At 47.0% G+C, this 21,002-nt stretch overlaps 1 protein-coding gene across 1 annotated transcript in view; it reads right to left on the bottom strand.

Moving 5' to 3' along the window:
* Positions 1 to 21,002, bottom strand: part of LOC106726179 (neural cell adhesion molecule 1-like) — a 52,956-nt gene that overhangs the window by 17,504 nt on the left and 14,450 nt on the right. The window contains exons 6-10 of the mRNA XM_014540140.1: positions 18,194 to 18,241; positions 16,583 to 16,624; positions 13,396 to 13,398; positions 4,641 to 4,765; positions 1,171 to 1,351 (exon numbers count right to left, since the gene is read on the bottom strand). Coding sequence (XP_014395626.1) covers positions 1,171 to 1,351; positions 4,641 to 4,765; positions 13,396 to 13,398; positions 16,583 to 16,624; positions 18,194 to 18,241 — 399 coding nt within the window. The remainder of the gene's footprint in view (positions 1 to 1,170; positions 1,352 to 4,640; positions 4,766 to 13,395; positions 13,399 to 16,582; positions 16,625 to 18,193; positions 18,242 to 21,002) is intronic.

Here is a 21,002-nt window from a genome sequence, read left to right as displayed (position 1 = left end):
GGCTTAAGACCCACATGCCAACTCCTGGAGGCCCCCACACGTTCGTCAGACACACACACATTCATGCACAACCAACCATTGGGAGCCACAGACTGATCTCATTTTGTTTCTGCTTGAATAACCCACTTTCACACACACAGCTCTGTTGTAGGCAGCCCACCTCCTTTCTGGCCTCACTTCCATTGGGAGGAGATACCTGGAACCTTAGCTGAGAGCCCAGGGAAACACTATAAGCAGGACAAGCATGAGGGGACCAGACCTAGACCACGGGGAGATCAGAACATGTTGCTACCATACTTCAACATGGCAGAGAGGGCATGGGGCCCCTCCAACAGGCTGCAGCTGTGTGCTGTATGCCCACCTCTCCTGCCTGTGGATGGCATTTGGCTGGTATGGAAAAGCAGAGAGTGATGTTGAAGATCTCTGCTCGGAGGGATTTGGTCAATGAGGAGACTGGCCACTAGCAGCAAGGGAGCTGGGCCGGAAAGCAGAACTCTCACTTTATTCCCACATTGAGCTGGTCCTGCATCCCTAGAGACGGACCTGCATCTCCTACTGCTCCCATCATGATCTCTAGCAGACTGGATCATCTTTCATGGATGGGATTTCCCAGTATCTATTTTTTCCACTTGCTCTGTTTCAAGTGGCTCAATTTAATCAATTGCGAGGCCCTTGGCAGATAGGATTTTTGATGAACTAGGCACCAGGTCTTCCTTCTCTTGGGGGTCCCCAAAGAGAAGAGATTTGGACCATGGCTGTGCAAGTAAGCAAGCATCAGATAGAAAGCGCTTAAACACAGGTACGTGGTCCTCGTATGAAATGGCAGATGGCAGAGAAGGTCTCACAAAGGAACCTTACTCAGCTTCCAAGGCTTGGCAGGAGCTGGGGCTTTTCCCACCCGAGGGCTCCCAAGGACGGGCTCAGCATCAGTCCTTCGAGGCCAAGCGACACAGGGCCTTTGCCCAGGATGCTGGGCCAAGCCTTCCTGGGAGTCCAGTACAACTCAATCCACTGCACAGGTAGGTACAAAGCAACACTAAGCGCTGCATGGGAACCGATCATGAGGATGGCTGTAAGCAAGCACGTTGTGAGGGCTGTCCAGGCACATTAGGAGGGGCGGCACTGCATTAATTCCAAGCAGGGAACTCACGGAAAGCAGAGGGCTCGTACCTGGGATGGCTGTGGGCTGCGCCGAGGTCCTGAACACAAAACGAGCCGCCTTGGACTTCCCCTGCTGGTTCTCAGCCACCACGTAGACCTCATACTCAGCATTCCAGTCCAGGGACTTGAGCATGATGTGGTCACTGCCAGATGGGAGCCTGATCTCTGGTTTCCACTCGGAAGAGAGTTTCTGGGAGACACCGGCAGGAAGGACACAAGACACCAGGCAGGATTAGGTGAGCACACTGGTGAGACTAGCTAACAGAAGAACTTTGGTGTGTCAATAATGATTGGTGCAAAATCCGATATCATAAAAGGCTAATATGAAAATTGTCCCCTCGACTGGGAGTTCAACCAGGAGTTCAATCAGGGGGCGGGTCCAGCCGGCCAACTGCCCAGGGCCCCTCCCCTTTGTTGGCCCCGCCCCCAATCAGCCCCTCCCATCCCAATAGGGCAGCGGTTCTCAACCTGTGGATCGCGACCCCTTTGGGGGTTGAACGACCCTTTCACAGGGGTCGCCTAAGACCATCGGAAAACACATATTGAATATATAATTACATATTGTTTTTGTGATTAATCACTATGCTTTAATTATGTTCAATTTGTAACAATGAAAATACATCCTGCATTTCAGATATTTACATTACGATTCATAACAGTAGCAACATTACAGTTATGAAGTAGCAACGAAAATAATTTTATGGTTGGGAGTCACCACAACATGAGGAACTGTATTAAAGGGTCGCGGCATTAGGAAGGTTGAGAACCACTGCAATAGGGGGTGGAGCCTGCCGGCCAACCGCCTGTGGCTGCTCCCCTCCAGCCAGCCGGATCCCACCCGTGCACGAACTCGTGCACAGGGCCTCTAGTAATGAAAATAAAAATCAATGATAGAATGTGGTGTTTATTCTTTATCAGCCTGACAAACCCTAAGGGTTACACACGTCAGGGGGGCAAACTTACATGTTCGCAAACACGAACAGTGGCGGTTGCTAGTGGGACATGAGTATCAGGTGTACATTTTACCATTAGGTCCAATCCTGGGCCACTCAGAGTGCCCACAGGAAGGTGCACTCAGCTCAGAAGAGCACTGCACAGGGCAAAATCTGCAGCTGGCGGTAGAGGGTCCCTTTTTCCCCTTGAATGCTCTTTCTAGTTATATCCCTCACTGAACCAATGAGCTTGTTCTGAGTGGGAGTTTATCAAGCCATTGGCAGGTGACCTCCTCCCTGACACAACAAGGAGGTTGGCAGAACTCCTGAAAAGTCTTCAGATGGTTTCACAGTTGCTCACTCAGCCCACCTCTTCACAGTCTTTAGAGAGGTGTAGGCTGGGCTCACAAGAGCGTTTGGCAAATGTTTACTAAGTGACGAGCTGCTCCTCAGAAGAGCAGAACACGCTCTAGTGTCACCTGGGAGGTGGTGTGGCCCACGGCGGAGCTGCAGGGAGACTTATCTTACAGCACAGCCATCTCTCCAGGCAGAAAGACTGGCACCAGCCAAAGACCTGCCTTCAGGAAGGGGCCGTGGCCACCACTATTGTGGGGAAATGCTGGAGGGAGTGCTAGTTTCCTTAGCATCTAACCCGGAAGTGGAGGTGCTGGAAGTTCGCTTGTGCATATGACACCATATGGTCCCTTTTTTTAAAAAAATATATTTTATTTATTTTTTACAGAGAGGAAGGGAGAGGGATAGAAAGCAAGAAACATTGATGAGAGAGAAACATCAATCAGCTGCCTCCTGCACACTCCCTACTGGGGATGTGCCCGCAACCAAGGTACATGCCCCTGACCGGAATCAAACCTGGGACCCTTGAGTCCTCAGGCCGACGCTCTATCCACTGAGCCAAACTGGTCAGGGCATATGGTCCCTTTTTAATTGAAAACAAAGAAATTCAGCTGTCTTTCCCCTTATTTCTCTGAAAAGCTTCTTTCGTTGGCAAACATTGTTACCAAAGAGACAACCAGTATGTAAAGCAGGTATTTAATAAAGCAATCATGATGTCATATAATACATGTTAATATATATTAATGATATTTAGCAAACACGAAGTTTTCAGAGGATGGTCAAGGTTGTGGAAATCTAACACATCTCAGTGTTTTGCCCCAGCTGTCTTTCCAGCTCAGACCTGCCTGGCACAGCCACAGTGATTCTTCTGGAAAACTGACATCTGAGCAGGCCTCCAAGGGAGGCACTTCCCGCCCCAGCCAGCACCTTAGCAGTAATTACTGTATTTACCAGGCACGGAGGTTTCCAAGTGTCAGTCACATTTCCGGTTTGCATATATTACAACTAATGTTTATAACAACCCGATAAGCTATTTTGTTCCCATTTTACAAAAGAAGAAATGGAAGTTTGGGGAGACTGGATGGTGTATTTGGGTCACATGCTGGACCTGGACTCCATGTGTGTCTGGTCACATCCGTGTAACAACAGCCGGAGGATTCCACCGCCCCCCCTTCCCCCCCAGCCCTGTCCACTTCCAGTGCTGCCAGGTGTCTGCCCAGCGCCTGCTTCTCGTCTAGGAGTCTGTGTGGTCCATGACCTAACCAGGTGAGGGCTCACCTTCCACTTTGACAGGGCTGATCCAAAGGCAGAAGGAGTAAGTCATCTTCCTGGAAAAAGCCTTTCTTGGGGGCTAGTTGAAGAAAGGCAACTGCTCTGTGGCTCAGTATTTCCTAAGTAAGAAACCCTAGCAACCGACTGTTCCCAGTGCTCTGACATTGGCTCAGCAACTGGCCATGGTTGGCAATGGCCAAGGGTCATTCTTAAACCAAAACAGGAGAGAGATGCTAAATTAGGGGTTGGGGATTAAAGGTGTAATGATGGAAATCTTAGACGGGTGCTGAGCCAACCAGGAAGAAAAGGCTTAGGGCCACACTCATGGTTAAGCAGGATTAGAACAGCTCAGTGCGGTGAAGAGCTGGCGAGGGAGCTCGCCCAGTTTCGTCCATCAGACAGATCTGGGTCTCAACCCTGGCTGGCCCGGCCTTGTGAGGTCAGGCTCTTCCTGACTGCACAGCCCTCACTTCCTCTGCCACGCGTGGCAGTCACCGTGAGGCCTATTTCATAGGGTCCTGTGGGGAGAAATTGCATGTACTCACAGCACCTGGCCCGTGAGGTTGCAGTGATTAGATAGCAGTTGCAAAAAGCACAGGGTAATGGCAAAATAACTTTGTACAAAAGTTCAAGAAGCAGGAAAACCAGTCATGGTATGAGTTTCTCACCACCACAGCCATTTTGGAGGTTTTGAAATGGTCCCAGTGTGGACATGAACTAACAGCTGTAGGTCAGTCTTGAGATTTGGAACCCTGATCAGGGCCCAACACACAGAGTGATGGTCCAGCCCGCCCAGTAAGGGGCAAAGCTGGACCTGGAACCCGTGTCTGTCCAGCCACATCAGGCTCTGCCTGTGGTTGCCCCACCAAGGTGTGTGCCAGGGATTCGGGGCAGGGCTGAGCCCTGGGAAGGGGCACTCACCGTGCGGTACTTGACCAGGTAGTGTCTGATGGGGGAGCCGCCATCATCCTGCTTGATCAGGTTCACCTTGATGGAGTTGCCATCCTCTCCCATCTGCCCTTCGAGCTTAGGAGCGCTGGGTTCCCCTGAAACAGCCAGTTGGTTCACGTGACATTTTCCTCCACAAAATGAAACCCATCCATCAGGAAGGGATGCACTGATGGGGTGGGGCTGGGCTCTTTTGCTTTCTCAGAAATTCAAATGGTTAAAAAGCAGAAAACATAAGACTTTGGATTCCAGTTAGATGCCTCAGACTTAGCCCAAACTTAGGCCCTTTGGGGATGTTCTGGGCAACTCACTCCCTGGAAGCACAACCCTTCACACTCCTGAGCTGGGCCTTTGCTCCTGTTTCCCCCTGGAACCTGCATTTACTTTTCACTGCTATGCTCTTACAACAGAAAACATAACTTTTATAAACCTGATATTTTGAGAAATGGCCTGAAATATGGAAAAATGAGAGCATTTAAGGAGAAAGCTCACATGCATAAAATATCTTTTCAAAGCAGCCTAGTTTCTTCTCTGGATATCTAAGTAATAACATTAAAAAATAATTTAAGTTCCTGGCTGTGATTAAATAAAGCACTGTTTGCCAAGGCAAGTTTCTTATGTGTCCTGCATGTATGGCTCAGCTGATTGAGATAATCCTCAACACCTTGTCTTAAAGTAACAATCACGAAGCCCCTGTCTTTGTGAGGAAAGAGAGAGAACAATGTGTTTAGCAGTTTTCAGCAGAAAAAGGTCCCTGTGTGTCTTTATTTGCAGCTTGTGCTCAGTGGGCAGCGTTGCATCCAAGGCCGAGAGGGAAGATGTGCTATGTGACAGGCTGCTGGGGTGGTGTGGGGGGGCTTGTCAGTGAGCGAGGCACTGATTTACTTTAAGATAAACTATTTCATTAGTAGACTCTGAAAGCAGTGAGGTGAGAAATGTGTGCTATGGAAAGTTAAAATGAAGAATTAGCACACTTGGAAATACTGCACTTCCTGTGCGAGCCACCTCTGAATCGGTTTCAAGGCCTCACAGGGAACGTTTGGGAGAGCCCAGAAAACAGAGACCTTCTGCGTGGGCTGCCTGGGCTTGTGCTCTGGAAGACAGAACCACAGACGTGAGACAAGAGCCAGGAAAGGCTTGTCAATAGGGTTGGGACCTCAGCACCCCAAGTGTACCTTTGGAAACGTGTGAGAAGGCTGCTGGCAAGGCCCGTCCAGCCCACTGTCCTGGGTCAGTTACTCTGGGAACCTCAAAACGGCCCTGTGTCCTGCTCTCCCTTTAAGACAAAGAGGAAGCAGAGAGAAAGCTCAGGAGAGCTCTGGTACCCAGCCTGGGCCAGCGGTGTGCGCGTCACCTGGGAGCTCCTTAGAAATGCAGACTCTTATTTTAACAGGATCCCACGTAATCCATGTGCACATGTAGGCTTGGGAAGTGCTAGCAAAGGGCACACATAAATGCTGCGACAGTGAAGATGCATAACCTTAATGCTGAGCAACCAAGTATTTGTGCTTGTTATGTGTGTTTTGTTTTTGTTTTTTACCAGTGATTAAAACAAAAAAAAAACAAAAATAAAAAAGATAAAGGGGTTTCAGGCAAAAACTTGTCCTATTTTTAAGACATTCTGTAGTCACAGGTCCCAATGATTCAGTGGAGAATATTTAGAAGATAATGTCAAGGCATGTATGCTTTTCACGTTCTTTTGGCCCGTTCTAAGCCCTAGTAATCCAGTTAGGTCTTATATCACCATGAATACCCAGTGCTGAGAGGAAACGCCAGGGAGTACAGGTTAGTAGGCCAGCTCCGTGTCACTCACCAGTGCTGAATGGTGGGTGTAGGAGATGCAGGGGAACTTTACAATGCTATTCTCTGGCTGGTTAGGGTGACCAACTCACTCTGGATGGCCTGAGACTTTCCAGGTGTTATCACACCAAGTCTTAGGCTCTGGAGAAACTGTTAGTCCCAGGCAAACCAGGGGCTTGGTGACCTGGCACTGAATGGATATGGACACTAGCCATTGTAAGTTTCTGTCCCAGAAGCGCGATATGGGCTCTGTGATGAGTGGCCTGTTTGCCTTCAGGAGGAGGGAAGGAGGCGGCATCAGCAGCCCTTCCAACACACCCATTGGGCAGGGACCCAGCCCTTCCCCAGGCACCATGGAAGGGAAATAGAGATTAAATTATTATTATTTCCTCTCATATTTGGGCAGGGTGGGCTCCCAAGGCTGAACCGATATCGCCAAACATAAACCTCTACTTTGGGGGATATCTATTTAGATGGGGTGCTTTCTCTGATGTCTGTGAGATCCCTTTAAACTGAATGCTAAGGATGCCGCAGGAGAGCCTGGGGGGCGCTGGTGCCTTGGACGGGTCTCCACATTTGAAAATACAGGCCCTGGACCCGATGCTCTCACTCTGACATCACAGTGACACACCATGGCCACTGCCCCTGATGGACTGTAAGATCACCACAGCTATTTCCATGACACTGTAAAAGACAGAATTTGAAATATAGGATATTCATCCATTTTTAGGAAATGCACCCCAAATCAATAATTTTATATTTCTACGGCACAGAATGGTCCTTTAAAAAATTTTTAAGTTATCTTAAAAATGTCTTATCTTTTAAAAGAGAACCTAAGTCTCTTCAAAGACATATGAATGAAAATCTCACCAATGAATCCCTGTATAAACCAACAGCTCTGATGAAGGCACTCTCCTATTCTATATAATAAATGGGTAATATGCAAATCAACCAAATGGCAGAACAGCTGGTCACTATGACACACACTGACCACCAGGGGGCAGATGCAAGCAGGAGCAGCTGCCCCCTGGTGGTCAGTGCGCTCCCACAGGGGGAGCGCCACTCAGCCACAAGCTGGGCTGACGTCTGGTGAGCGCAGTGGCGGTGGCAGGAGCCTCTCCCGCCTCTGCAGCAGGGCTAAGGATGTCCAACTGATGGCTTAGGCCCACTCCCTAAGTCATCAGTCGGCCATTCTTTCAGGGCTCCTGGACTGCTAAAGGGCACAGGCCAGGCTAAAGGGACCCCCCCTCCTCCCGGAGTGCAGGAATGTCGTGTACTAGGCCTCTAGTCTTTGTATGTTTCAGAAAAACATCATTGGGATCACAGAGAAACCACTACACTATATCACAGTTAGAACATGGTTGTAACATTTACAAGTTAGAACACTATAACTTGCTATCATTTTATCTCAGTGACAACCATGATACTCTGATATGTGTGTACTACTTTCTCACATAACTTAGAGCATTTTATATCATATAATATTCAGGTGTGTCATTTAGAGTGCTTTAAATATGAGTTATTCAACAAATGTATATAATGAGTACCTACTAGGTACCAAGTAAGCTACTGGAGTTTCAAAGGTGAATAAGACAAATGAAAAAAACTGAGTTATAATCAATTAAATAAATGCAGGGGCCCATGTATAAAAACATAAACTTTCCTATGACAGTATTTCTAAAGGAAGTGCATATTCAACTAACATCATAGGGATTCTGACCCACTTTGTGGCTGTGTTACTTATCGTAGGCACATCAAGATGTGGAAAGAGCAGGATTTGTTTAATCAATTGTCTTACGCATCTTCAAATGTTTACTGCCAGTCATTTTTTTTAAAGGTTAGGTAAGGAGTAAAGAAACTATTTCCTGAACTCTCTGTGCCAAGGGGTAGGGGAGGCTGGGGAAAGGTCAATGGGGAAAAAAAAGGAGATATATGTACTACTATTTGTAATACTTTAAACAATAAAATAAAATAAAAAACAAAAACAAAAAAAGAAGTCTCCAGCCAGCCTGGAGAAGGAGGGGAGCTGAGGCTAAAGGAGTGGGCGTGGCCTTCAGGAGGCTCCCTGCTTTGGAGAACACATTAGGGGAGGAGAGTATTTAGAGGGTCCCCACGTGCACTCTGATCTGCGGTGGCTGCTCTGATTGAAATCATTATGGGTGATTTCAGCAAAACCAATATTGTAATTATTTGTAAATGCTGGTTTGCAGTTCAGCAGCAAGAGGCAGGTTGCTCCAGGAAAACCGTGGGGTTAATTATACCCTCTGAGTTTAGCTTCAGCCGCGAGTTTTATTTCCCCCCAAAATATTTTCTGTAAAGACTAAAACAGCGGTACCTTAAAAATGAACCTTGCCAATAATAAATATGAAATATCAAGCAGTTCTGGTATTTTCTAGAAGAATGTGACTCGTGGACGCAAGAAAATAAAAGACTGTACCATAGAGACCACCTATAGTCAGAAATAGTACATGCAGGTCCTACGAATTCCTCTTATAAACGGCAATTTAAATGTGTATTTCTGGCCTTGCAGATTGTAGGTTCTTCTTTGTAATTATTGTGCTACTGTGCCCTGAACCTGGAGTCAGCTTCGTCCTTCCCCTCATCAGCAGAAGCTCTGGGGTCAGATCCCTGCTGCTGGGTGTCTGCATTCCACAGCAGGAGTGAGAGCAAGCCCGGGCAGTCAGACAGCATTTGTGAAGTTTAGGAGGAAAACGGTCTACTACTTCTTACTCAAAAAAGCCCGACACCAGGAGCTGTATCTTCTGAATGAAAGGCTAAGGTGCCAACAGGCACCCTGAGAAAGGCTGGGTCAACCTGGCATCTCCCTTCATCCACTCTACTTTCTCTCCCCCGGCACTCGCAGGTTTGGACATTGGAGATAAACCCACAGTGGATGTAGGGGCTGTGTTAGAACCTCTCTCTTTGTCTATCAAGTAGGATTATCTAGCATTAAAATTATTGTTTCTTTTGTTTAAGTACTGTTCCCACTTGTGTATGCCTTTTCATTGTTTTAAAAAGCCTAGCATGCATGATTTAGCTGTTTAAATGTGAAGCCTATTTGATTTTTCCGACTCAGGAACATTCACAATGACATCAAGAGGTTAGAAGTTTGACTGGTCCTCAGGGGACCGGCAAATTCCTTAAGGGAATCAGGATTGAGAGCTATTAGAACACTAAGTCTCCCTCCTGAGACCCAACACTTTGCCCTAGATGCCACACAAGCCAACCTAACGTGATCTGTGCTGCATACATTCTTGGACCCTCAAACTGTGCCCAGTGTATGGAGAAAGGATGCTTAGCTCCCTGTGGCCAAGCTCACGGAGGCGTCTAGCTCACAAATCCCGTCCAGCATGGCATTTCCCAGGAGTTAGGAATGTGAATGTGTGTGCTGGGGGAGGGGTGGGCAGGAAAATGTTCCCACAAAATACAAATTAACCAGTCACAAATGAACTCTGACAGACCAAACCACAAAATACCAGTTCCCTTCTCATGGGTATCATGAAAACACCAACAGATTAATTGATCAATTATCTTTGTTTCATCATCCTAAAAAGAAAATATAACCACAAAGGTATGGCTTGTGGTTATGGGGCCCATCCAGGCTGAAGAAGTTATGACAGAAATAACTGCTATCGCCAACAATTAACTCGGCTCCCGCCTCTGAGGCCCCAAGGCACATGTTCTACATCACCTCCTGGAGGGCAGAGTACTCCTGGGAGGAGCCTCACACTAGTGAACCCTGGGGATGTGGGCACTTTCCACAGCCCCCGTCCCTGTCCCCTGTCCACGGATCTGGGCCGACCCTTCACTGCCTGCCCTAGTCCTCTGGTGCTAGCTCTCCACCCTGGCAACCAGCAGCGCAGGGAGTCCTTGGGAACAGAGGCAATTAGAGCAGAAGCCCTGGTGGAAAGTCTATGCGAGCTGCCCGAGACCGTGGCCATCCGACACAGCTGTAAAAATAAAGGAGGGAGTGGAAGGGGTGGTTAGTGATGTTTCAATCTAAGAAGGAAGAGTGGGTGTTACAGAGTTTAGTTCATCAGAACCAGCATGTCCTAGTACGAGTCAGTGTCAGTAGCTAAATAAAAAAAAAGATCATTATGAGGGGTGGGGAAGGATCCATGCTCCGACATGCAGCACACTGAGCAGGGGAGGGGCGGTGAGAGGGGGGCAGGGGCTTCTGGTCACACACATGCTGGTGGGGGAGGGGTCCCATTTACAGAGTCCTCAGTAGCTGACGGAGTCACTGGTGGAAGCAGGCCCTGCAGTGACACATGCCATCTCAGGGGCATTGAGGTCCCCGCAGCAAACCCACTGCTGGGCTCTCTGGCAGGGGCCTGAGCTTCCCTGCTGTGAACTGCCACACCCAAAGCTCGGGAGGCTCAGAGCCAAGAGTTGCTGGGGCCCCGTGCTCAATGCCTGTTCTCACCTCCCTTCTAGTTCAGTGCTGCTGGGCCCAGTGAACACTGTGGATGGGAACCCCAGGGGACGTAGCTAGATCCTCCAGCACATGCTAAGTGCACCCCAGGCAACTGGATTTCAGCAGCTGTGGGGTGTACAGCCCACTGCCCGAAAGACTCCCTGCTCACTTACACCCTCCGCATGTAGGTCCAACCAGTGCCCAGAGAAAGGAGGCAATAGCGCCCTGAACTAACAAGCTTTATTTCTCTCCCCTGGAAATGTTATTTGCTCTAATCTCTCCGTCCCCTTAAATTTTATTAATAACGGCCATTTCCTGCTTCTCATCTCAATGACAAGTCCTTTGCCTGTCCCTTTGCTGCTGGCAGGAGAGGGTCCGGCTGTGGAATGCTACAGGCTCTCGGCGAACGTTTTCGTACTGGCCACATGTTTCACTGACAGCTGAGACCGCTGCTAAAGTGTGTTTCTAGGGCAGCTGCAGGAAACATCTTCAAACATTTCTTCCCTTGCTGACTCTGTCTGGGAGAGCTCTCTAACTGATCTGTGGATTAGTTTCTACCTTGTGAACGCTGTGCTTTGTTTCATTCTGAACTATAGCATTGCACAGAAATGGCCAAGCTTGTTCTTCTTTTTTTAAATAGTACATTTTTATTAATTTCAGAGAGGAAGGGAGAGGGAGAGACAGAAACATCAATGATGAGAGAGAATCATCAATTGGCTGCCTCCTGCATGCTCCCTACCGGGGATCAAGCCTGCAACCTGGGCATGTGCCCTGCCTGGGAATTGAACGGTGACCTCCTGGTTCATAGGTCAAAGCTCAACCACTGAGCCACACTGGCTGCACTGGCCAAGCTTGTTCTTAAAAAAGAAAGTAAAGGTCTGTAAAAAATCAATAAAATATAATAAAAAAAAAAAAGAAAGTAAAAAGTTTCAACCCAATGTCTGCTCACACTAAGATTTCAGGGGGAATGTCCAGGCTTTGTCCCCACACATCAGCCTCTGAGCAGTCACCATGCTCTAAAGGAGTCTGATCCCCCTTGGGGAAATGATGAAACCACAATATTTGGGGTGGGACTTGGAGTTAAGAAAATCTTAGGTTGCCAACATCCCCTGTCCTAAGACTCAAAGGTTAGGATGCTTTTTAAAGTATGTAAAATACATGATCCGATGTTTCCCTGCTTTGGGGACATTCCTACTTAATGGGGACAATGTAAATATCAAATATTTCCTTTTTGGAAATAAGGACAGCTCTGATCCAAGACCTCTTTCCAGGAGTCCGGATGTAAATGGGACTAAATGGGGACACAGTGGCCATGCTGAGAGAGCCAAAGTCCTCAGAGTTGGTCAGTGTGGAGGGGGTGGGAGAGGGAACATCACAGGACTCACACACGTGGGGAGCGCTCAACGAAATGACAGACCAGGAGCGAAGAGCATGCGAGATGAGCTGTGGATGGGTTTGTTCCTGTGGATGTCGCCCAATCAGTTTTCAGAGAAGTGAGGTCAACCGGGGCCCTCGCATGCATGGGCACACTGGGCGTTATTGGGGTTAGTTTCGCTTTTGTGATCAGTGTAGCCTGTATGTGTCTCAGGTTGGGATTTGAAGAAAATTTTCCGTGAGAAGAGAGCAGAATGCACATGACTCCCGGGCCAAGGTTCTGAAATCGTTGTTCGCTTTTGCCGGGAAAGCTGTGAGCAGGGGCTGCCTTTCTCTGTAATCGTGAAATATTTTCACAAAGTCGTGACAGTTGCGATATTAACTAATTATTTCGTCACTGCTCTGTACTTAATTAGCCTATAATTTTATCTCCTTTGCTGTAATGGCCAATCACGTGCTTCTTGGTCACATGGCGCTCTCCTGTCATGGTCACACCAAGTGACTTTGGCTTTGACTTGTCCCCCCTGCCCGGGAGAGGGTCTCTCTTGACTAGTGACACCTCAGTGATCACAGCAAACTGCTCTAGTTCCAAATTCTTAAGTCTCTCATCTCAGAAAGTCCTCAATTTGCATGAATTTCATGAAGCACTCTCATTGGTTTTAAGCAAATACAACCTTTGCAACTATAGGGTTTCACTGTTGTGAACAAATACATTTTCACATTTTCATGTAAATATGACTCATTTTAGAGCAACTGTGGTTTTTAGAACTACTGGATAAAGTTAAACAACAATGTCATAAAGCTAATTTACAAAACTGTTTTCTGGGAAATAATTTTTGCGAACTATCTGGTAAAAATTCAAGTTTGCAAACTGTGCTGTGGCGAAGTGGTTTTACTGTAGATAGCAGTTTGCATGGCCAAATTCTTAAAGTAAAACATTAAACCAAAGGCTGTCTTGGTATCAAATTGTCATGTGAAGGCTGCAAAGAATGATGAGTTCTGCCTGTGAATTGAAAACAAGAGGAACTCTCCCAAATGGCTTTACTTAGGAAATCTGAGACAGGAAGCAATGAGCGGGCCCTGGGTGCCAGGCCGTGGTCCCAGATTTATTTCACTTATCAGAACAAAGAGTTTTACCTTCTGTTCACCAGCGTGGACGACATCATCAGCACCATGCAAGCCACATGACAAAGTCACATGATACGCACGCACATGATTGGTTGAAAGGAAAGTGGAGAAGGTCACATGGAAAATACAAAAAAATTAAAAACTGATGTAAACAATGGGCAGGGAGAAAAATCAACAACAAAATCACAGACTAAATAAAAGGAGAAATCAAATTAAATTAGCAGCATATATAGGAAACATTGGGAGGACGGCAAAACCGCCCAGAAATGGAGAATAATAAATCATAAAGAGCATTTGGTTAACACCAATAAGCATTAGATACAGCTGCAACACTGCATATTAATAACACATCAAGGAGCATGTAAAGTGGCTTTAAAACAGGGAGGTGTTTCTGTCAGGACCCAGCTGGCAGAGTCAATCCGGAAACTGCTGAAGGAAGAGAAAACGCAAGTCATTATCACAGGTTCCAGAAACATCTCGGCGTCCTTGGGGAACAAGGGCAGGGAAACAGAACATGGGTCGTGAAGGAAAAGTCCCCTGATGCTTAAGGCGTAGACTGAGCTCTGTGAGGACAGGCCGGCACATCACGTCAAGAGAAGTCATTTCATTTCCTTTGGTGCAGAGGAGGGGGCCTGGGCATCTTTCCTCACTTCCTTACTCATGTGCCCCAGTTATCCCAGGGGCCCCAACACATGTAAAGGAAGAGGTCAGTGTAGAAAGAAAATAGGTGTCCTTCTGGTGGTTGAGGCAACGGCTCCGTCCACAGTGAACAGAAACGAAACCCCTAACCCAAGAAGCTGAGAGGAGAGTTTGATGTTAAACAAATGCTCAGCCTTTGTAGAGACAGTTAACTCTTTAGAACTGTGGCTGCATCGATAAGACATGTTTTGACTTTTACAAGGAAAAAAATCGTTTTCTTGTTTGGATTTATCCCCATTCCTTTTCGTTCTATGTTGTGTTTACACTCCAATTTGTTGCTTACATGTGACATGAATGACCTTGTTTTGTAAGAAGGCATTTTGGGTTTCCCACCTCAACTTCCATAGGCTGAGGGGAGTTTTGGCTATTGGCAATTGAAGCTGGGAGAGAAGAAAGGCCAAGACGGGAGGTGAAGATATCACTCTGCCCAACTACTTAAGAATATTTTGAGAGAAATGTTTTAACCAAAGTACGTGCTCCCTTGCTACTGTGAGCTGATAGCCTGCAAGCTTCTTATCGTCCGACACACACAGGTTCTGCACATGCCCACCATTGGTGTCCCGTAGGAATTCTTACAACTGAGAAGTTTATCCTTTGATTTTATTTAGGACACCTTCATTCATTCATAATTGTGACTAGATCAAAACACACACACACACACACACACACACACACACGGGACATTCTTTCATTCCAGCCTCATTGACGGACTGATGATTGGGAGATTTTGTGTGCTTCTAGCTGCTGTGCTGTTAGTTCCACTGCCATTCAGCTGTGCAGCATTTTGCCTTCCTGTTGAGCAATGCATTCATGCTACATACAGGCTGCTGCCCAATTGTGACTGTCTTTCCTTTATCTCGGTATCCACTGGGACCTACAATTTGGGTCAGTAGCCAAGTGGTTTAAAATAAAAAACTCAAACTTTCTTCTCTTTGGATGACACTATGAAACATTTTATCTGTGGGCAGAAATGCCTGATATTTAATAATTAAGCACATGTCAGGGGAGAAACACCTAATTCTTCCTTAAGGAAAAATATGGATCCAAGGTTGTATTTTACTTCCAGAGAAGATGGACTTACGTTGAGGCACCTTAAATATGACAGCACTTGTGCAAATGTGTAAGACGGCCTTCTCCCCTGCGCCCGGCACACGCACTGCACACAGGAGAAGGGATGGGGGCATCGTTGTTAGAAGAACAAAGGTCCTGTTAGTTGCATTCCTTTTCCAAATGCAAAAACCCATCATCGGAATTAAACCCATGTGAGCACAGTTCATTTTCACCCACTCTGCTCTGCTGGCGAAATGAAACCTCAAAAGCGTCAGGAATTAAAATTCACTGCAGCACACACACGAAGAGAACACCAAGAAAACAGGCCCTTAGCTATGCTCTGCAGTAGGAAAAACACCATTCCATGCAACGCAGAACCAGGACAACCTTTTCTTCTCCGTTCAATTTTGTGTGGAAAGCCTGGCCCGGGAGTGGGAGCGGTACTGTTCACACCTGCTTTCTTCTGCTTTCTGTGGCCTGACCCCAGCCCTGCTCACGGATGCATGCCACTTTTCGGTGCACTCAGACATGTTATAAAATCTAAAACTCTCACACAGCTGAGCACCCACACTGCCACACTGTAAACACACACACACACACACACACACACACACACACACACACACACACACCTACAGTTGATCTGGCAGGGGATTTAAGGCCTAAGCACAGCGTACTTCATTCGAGTTTTAAAACGATTAGCTTGGAGCATGTTATGGCTGTGATGAAGTGCAATGTTTTCCACAACGGAAAAGATGATATGGTCTGGCCCCGACTCTATCATCAGGAGATGAATTCCAGAACTTTCATCTGGATGCTCAATACACAAACTTGAGCAAGCCCGGTTATGCGTTTTTGGGCCATGCTTTTTCTTGCACCGGGAGCTGCCTTCCTTCCCATGTGCTCTGTGGACACAGCTCCCCAACTGGGCCAGACACGGGAAGCAGGCTGTCAGGACTCAGCCAGTCTTCCTTCTTGGCTTCACCCTCTGCCTTTCTCCAAATAGCCATTTTCTCCTACTCCTTCCCTCATTTTCTTTTAGCTACTGCTATATGAGCGTGTGGCGTGTGTGTGTGTGTGTGTGTGTGTGTGTGTGTGTGTGTGAGCATCAGTGGGGAGGGACAATGAAAGCTGGGAAGAGATGCTATTGTTCTGTCTCGTCAGGGTTTCTCTAATCCTTTTCTAATTTTGACTTGAGGATAAATTTTGAGAAGTCTCCTCATGCACAGGTATTCTTTACATAATCACCCCAGCTCCTTGGGTGGTGCAGGGTCTGCTCTCATGGCCAAGCACACAGCATGCTTAGAAAACCACACTGGTGAGGAGCAGCCATGCATTCTCAACTGTTGCTTTAATACAAGGGAAAACCATGAGCAGCGCTGTGACCCAGAAGTCAGATCCGCAACAAGCAGCAATCTGGCCAAGGGCAGCTCAGCTCCGTACTCACTAGATGATTCTGTGGTTGTAAGAGCAGGAAGAGGCCAGGTTGCTATGGAAACAGGAATCACAGAAAAGGCTCAGAAAGGTGAAGGAGGAAATGGACATAAATTCATAAGTGTGTCTATATATTTAAGGCATTATGATTAAGAAAAGACAGGGATGGTGAAGGAGATATTCTCTCACTGTTTTCTTCCCTGATTTATCAATGTGAATATACTTTAAGGAGATTATCAGAGATTTTGCCGACAAATCACTCTGACACATTGAGAAATAATATAACCCTCATTTACTCTTACCATGAATTACAGCTATTATGTGCTGAGCCCTGTGTTTTTCATACTTGATCTTTAACTCTCACAAATACCTACAAGGTAGGTAAATCTGTCCTCCATTTGAGTGGTGAGAAATCTGAGGTTTGGGGAGGCTGAGTGACTCATTAAGATTATGGAGCTGTGCACAGAGGTGGCAGAGCTGGGATTTGAACCAGGCTGTTTCCAGCTCCCAAGCCGGACTCCTGTTGCAGCGGTACACAGCTTGGAACGACCCAAATGGGGTGGTGGGCCTGCTCCTGACTCAATCAGGTGCAATAAGAGGCTTCTGAGCATGGGGCGGGGTCCCCTCCTGTGGCTGTGCCCGAAATGCAGGGACTTCTGACGTACTAAGGAGAGCTCAGCCAGCCAGCGGCACACCCCTGCCTGCACCCTGTCTGCTGCCTTGGGCATGGGTTGGCATGACACTCTGGGACTCACTCAGCAGCTGTCTCACTTTGCTCATTCCCCCCAGAAAGAGGTTCAAAACTGTAAACAGGGGAGGCCCGGAGCTCCTTCTACTGTGGAGGATGCAGGGGACACAGCGACAGGGCCACCAATAAGTAAGATTGTACAGCGAGGCTCAGTCAGATGATAAAGGCTGGGACTGACCAGGTGACATCATTGTCAGGCTTAGTGGCACTGCTCATGGGCGGGCGAGCACAGCTTGTGAACACCATGATGTTTTGTGCGAGGAGGTCAGGGGAGAGCAAGTAGCCCTCCTGGTTTATAGAGGAGAGAAAACGAGGCCCACTGTGGAGGTGAATAATGTGCCTACGGCCTGGCACATCTGCAAGCAGACAATGCTTATTTTCCCACAAATATTTACGAGAAATGTATGCATTTATGAAAAAAGCAAAAGGTCTAGGCTTTGCTTTCTAATTTCAGTGTCTGAATCCAACTGTGCCAATTAAAATGAAAGTGAAAACACAACACCCCCGAGGCATTTCTTATGAGCCTGCAGTTAGAGTTTTCTGGGCAAATTCCTTTGGCCTCTCTGAATATCAGCTCGGGTCCAGCTCATTAAGCAGCCAGCACTGGGCCGGGATGCAGCAGCCTCAGGAGCCTGCCCGCAGCATATTCGGTCCAGAACCACACCCCTCACTTGCCTCCCCTCAGGGAGTGCTGCCGCCCAGGAATCGGGGAGGCCCTGTGCCTATTTCTCTTCTCGTTTTCTTCTCTACAACCCGGCGCTGCTTTCCGCCAACAGAGTTGAGTTATCACCTGGTGAAGGTGATAACACTAGGCAGACCCACTGTGGCTGGTGGCAAGCAACCTGCAGAGAGATGGATGAAGAAAATGATACTCACTATCTGGGTGAGACAATGGGACAGGAGTGGAAGAGCTAGCAGGAGCCGCTGAGAAAAGAAAAATGAAGGTGAAAAAAAAGAGATAAAAGATCATCAAGGCATACAGATGCTGCATGAAAAAAACGGGAGAGCCAACGCTGGGACGTCAGTACAAGAAGCTGCAGTGAGTTAAAATGGGCAAGAAGAACACGGTGCTCGAGAACAGGTGGCTGGAGGACCAGCAGAGAGCAGGGCCATAGACCTGTGTGCCTGCCACGCCTGCAGCTCAGGTAAGGGACTGGGCCAGGAACAGCTTCAGAGGCCTGCGACCCTGCTGAAAACAAACGGCCGACTCAGCAGGGGCAGCTGTCCCCAGGGGAGTGGAGAGACAGGAGGAAAGGGAAAAGAGAAGGCCGGCTTTCTATTTTAGGTGTCTCTATGTGTGTTTGTATATAGATATATATTTATGCTGACATATATAATTGTAGCAAAACTTCTATGTCTCTCCCTAATTTCAATGTCTGAATAAAGTGAAAATGACGATCCTACTTATTAATGTTTACTACCGATCGAGGTTCATGATTGTTTGGCATCTGGATGAGAAAAACCTCTGCTGCCCTCCAAAAAAAATCCCTACAGAATGTGATTCTCTGGATGCTGCTTTGTGTATGGAGAGCAATGCAAATAATACTGTTATTCTTGCTAAAGAAGTAACTCTAACCAATGTTAGCATGGAAAACGGGCAGAGATGGTGCATCCAAAACATTTGGACAGCTCTTCAGTTTTCCACTGGCAAATCTCCCCACCCAGATCACAAAACAAAGTCCCTCTGAGAGCTGGATGAAAATTAGGAAAAACGTCACCGTGTCCTCAACATTGCCTTGGTCTTCCTTTCACCTTCCAGATGTGGGGACCTCATTAAACCATGCAAGTACAATGTCACTGGGGTCAGAGCAAGGTAGGCTACTAACTCATCATGATTTGATGGTCTGGTTAATTCAGGTAAAAGTGTATCTCTTTCTCTTTTATTTTTTTTGGCTTGAGTTGTTTGCATAACTGTCTATATTATTGTGGCAAAGGGACTGAGTTGTATGTGCTTTAATCACAATATATTACAGTGCATTTAACTTACACTTGCAATGTGTCATCTAGGGGCAAAATGTGAAAACAAAAATCTCAAGATGCCTCTTAAAAAGTAGAGACTCATTCATATATAATCTTTATGCCCTGAAAGAGATCATTTACTTTGCTTCATGGTACAGAAGCAATTAAGAGGTAATATTCAGACAATGAAATTCTGAAGGTGAAGCTCAATCATGAGGAATAGATTCATAACAAATTGTGACATCATCTCTTCAGGGCCTCAGCTGCTCTTATAGGAAAGCACCCCCCCCCCCCGCCAAGGCAATCAGAAGTCGTCAGCTGTTCACCTGAGAGTGTCTTAACAGCGTGAAGACATTGGTCCTAAAAATACATGTGACAGAGGTGCTTTCCTAGGTTGGAGTTCCATCTGTTTGTTTAAAGCCATAGCTTCCTCATAACCTTTACACACACATTTATGAACTGCACACAAGAACCTACAAACAGGTGAGCCAAGCTTTCTAATCCAGCAGCTCAGAAAGCAGGAGTCCTTGAGGTATTTGTGCTCTCTGGCTAGTTCCATCTGCTCATCCCTGCTTTGACATATTCATGCCTCTGAATGTGGAGAAGTCTATTATGGAACCGAGAAAGCAACCCCAGTATTGAGACATCTCAACGAACTTCAAGTGATGAGGTAATGTGAAATGCACTGGCCCTCGCCTAGCTCTCCCATCCAGGGCTGGCAGCGATGGCTCTCTGTCCAGTGTTCTAGCTCCGTTTATCCTGTACCTTCTCTCCCTTGGGGTGAGGGTGCACCCAGCACCCAACTCTGGGGCTGTGTGTAGTTCTCCTTGTCTAAAAGAAGTTTGCCTTTTAGTTTTTAAACTGTAATTTTATTAAATGATTGAGAAAACTAACTTCATGCCACTAGCAATGCCTGCTACTGCATTACTCATGATCTACTTGGAATGGAGAGCTGACCCCACCATTTCCTACAGGGCCTCCTGGGATCATAGTTAATTACCTATTTTCATATATCAGACAACAAACAACAAGGTTTGGAGGTCTCCTTTAAAAAAAATTAAACACTGCCTTTCAAAGCAGCATCTGCTATGGGAATTCTCACCTTTACAAGGGCTGAGCTGGCAATGAATGAAAACCACTTACAGTCTTTGAAGTTCAAGGCCAGTGACTCCAATTCAGTTCTCAGAACCTAGTTACTGGTGAGAAACTCAAAGGGGCCTCCCCACAGCCTCCCTCTCAGCAAGGTAACTAAGCCCACATGGAGTACTGATAACCCACATCTAGAAGAGCAGGAACCGAAGATCAGGCTAAGGACGGTGTCAGGACCCGGACTGTGTTACACCCAGAGTGGTGCCTGCCTTCTGCAAGCAGCTGCCAGCCCAGAGCAGACAGCTGTCAGTCCCACCTCACAGCTACACCCCTTCCTGTCTCCTGCCAGAACTGGTTCATTCAGAGCCACCTCTGCTGAGATAGTTAATTTAACACTTGCTGAAGATCTCAGAACGCCTACACCGAGCTACTTAGTTTCTGCTGTTGCTGCAAAATTTCTGAATTCATTTTTAAAAGATAAGCTTCCCTGAGTGTCTTTCAGGAACGAGGAGCTTTTTATGGAAAGAGTGTTCAGCTCTCTGAATACCTTTCTTCTAAGTCTCTTTGGGTACCACTTCCCCCCACTATTCTGAGCACAGCCTAGGAAGGGGCCAGGCCACAGGGACTGACACGCGGG

This window comes from Myotis brandtii, unplaced genomic scaffold (assembly GCF_000412655.1).
Source record: "Myotis brandtii unplaced genomic scaffold, ASM41265v1 scaffold105, whole genome shotgun sequence".
Classification (NCBI taxonomy): domain Eukaryota; kingdom Metazoa; phylum Chordata; class Mammalia; order Chiroptera; family Vespertilionidae; genus Myotis; species Myotis brandtii.
The sequence above is the reverse complement of the archived record's forward strand: the minus strand, read 5'-3'. Positions and strand labels throughout refer to the sequence as shown.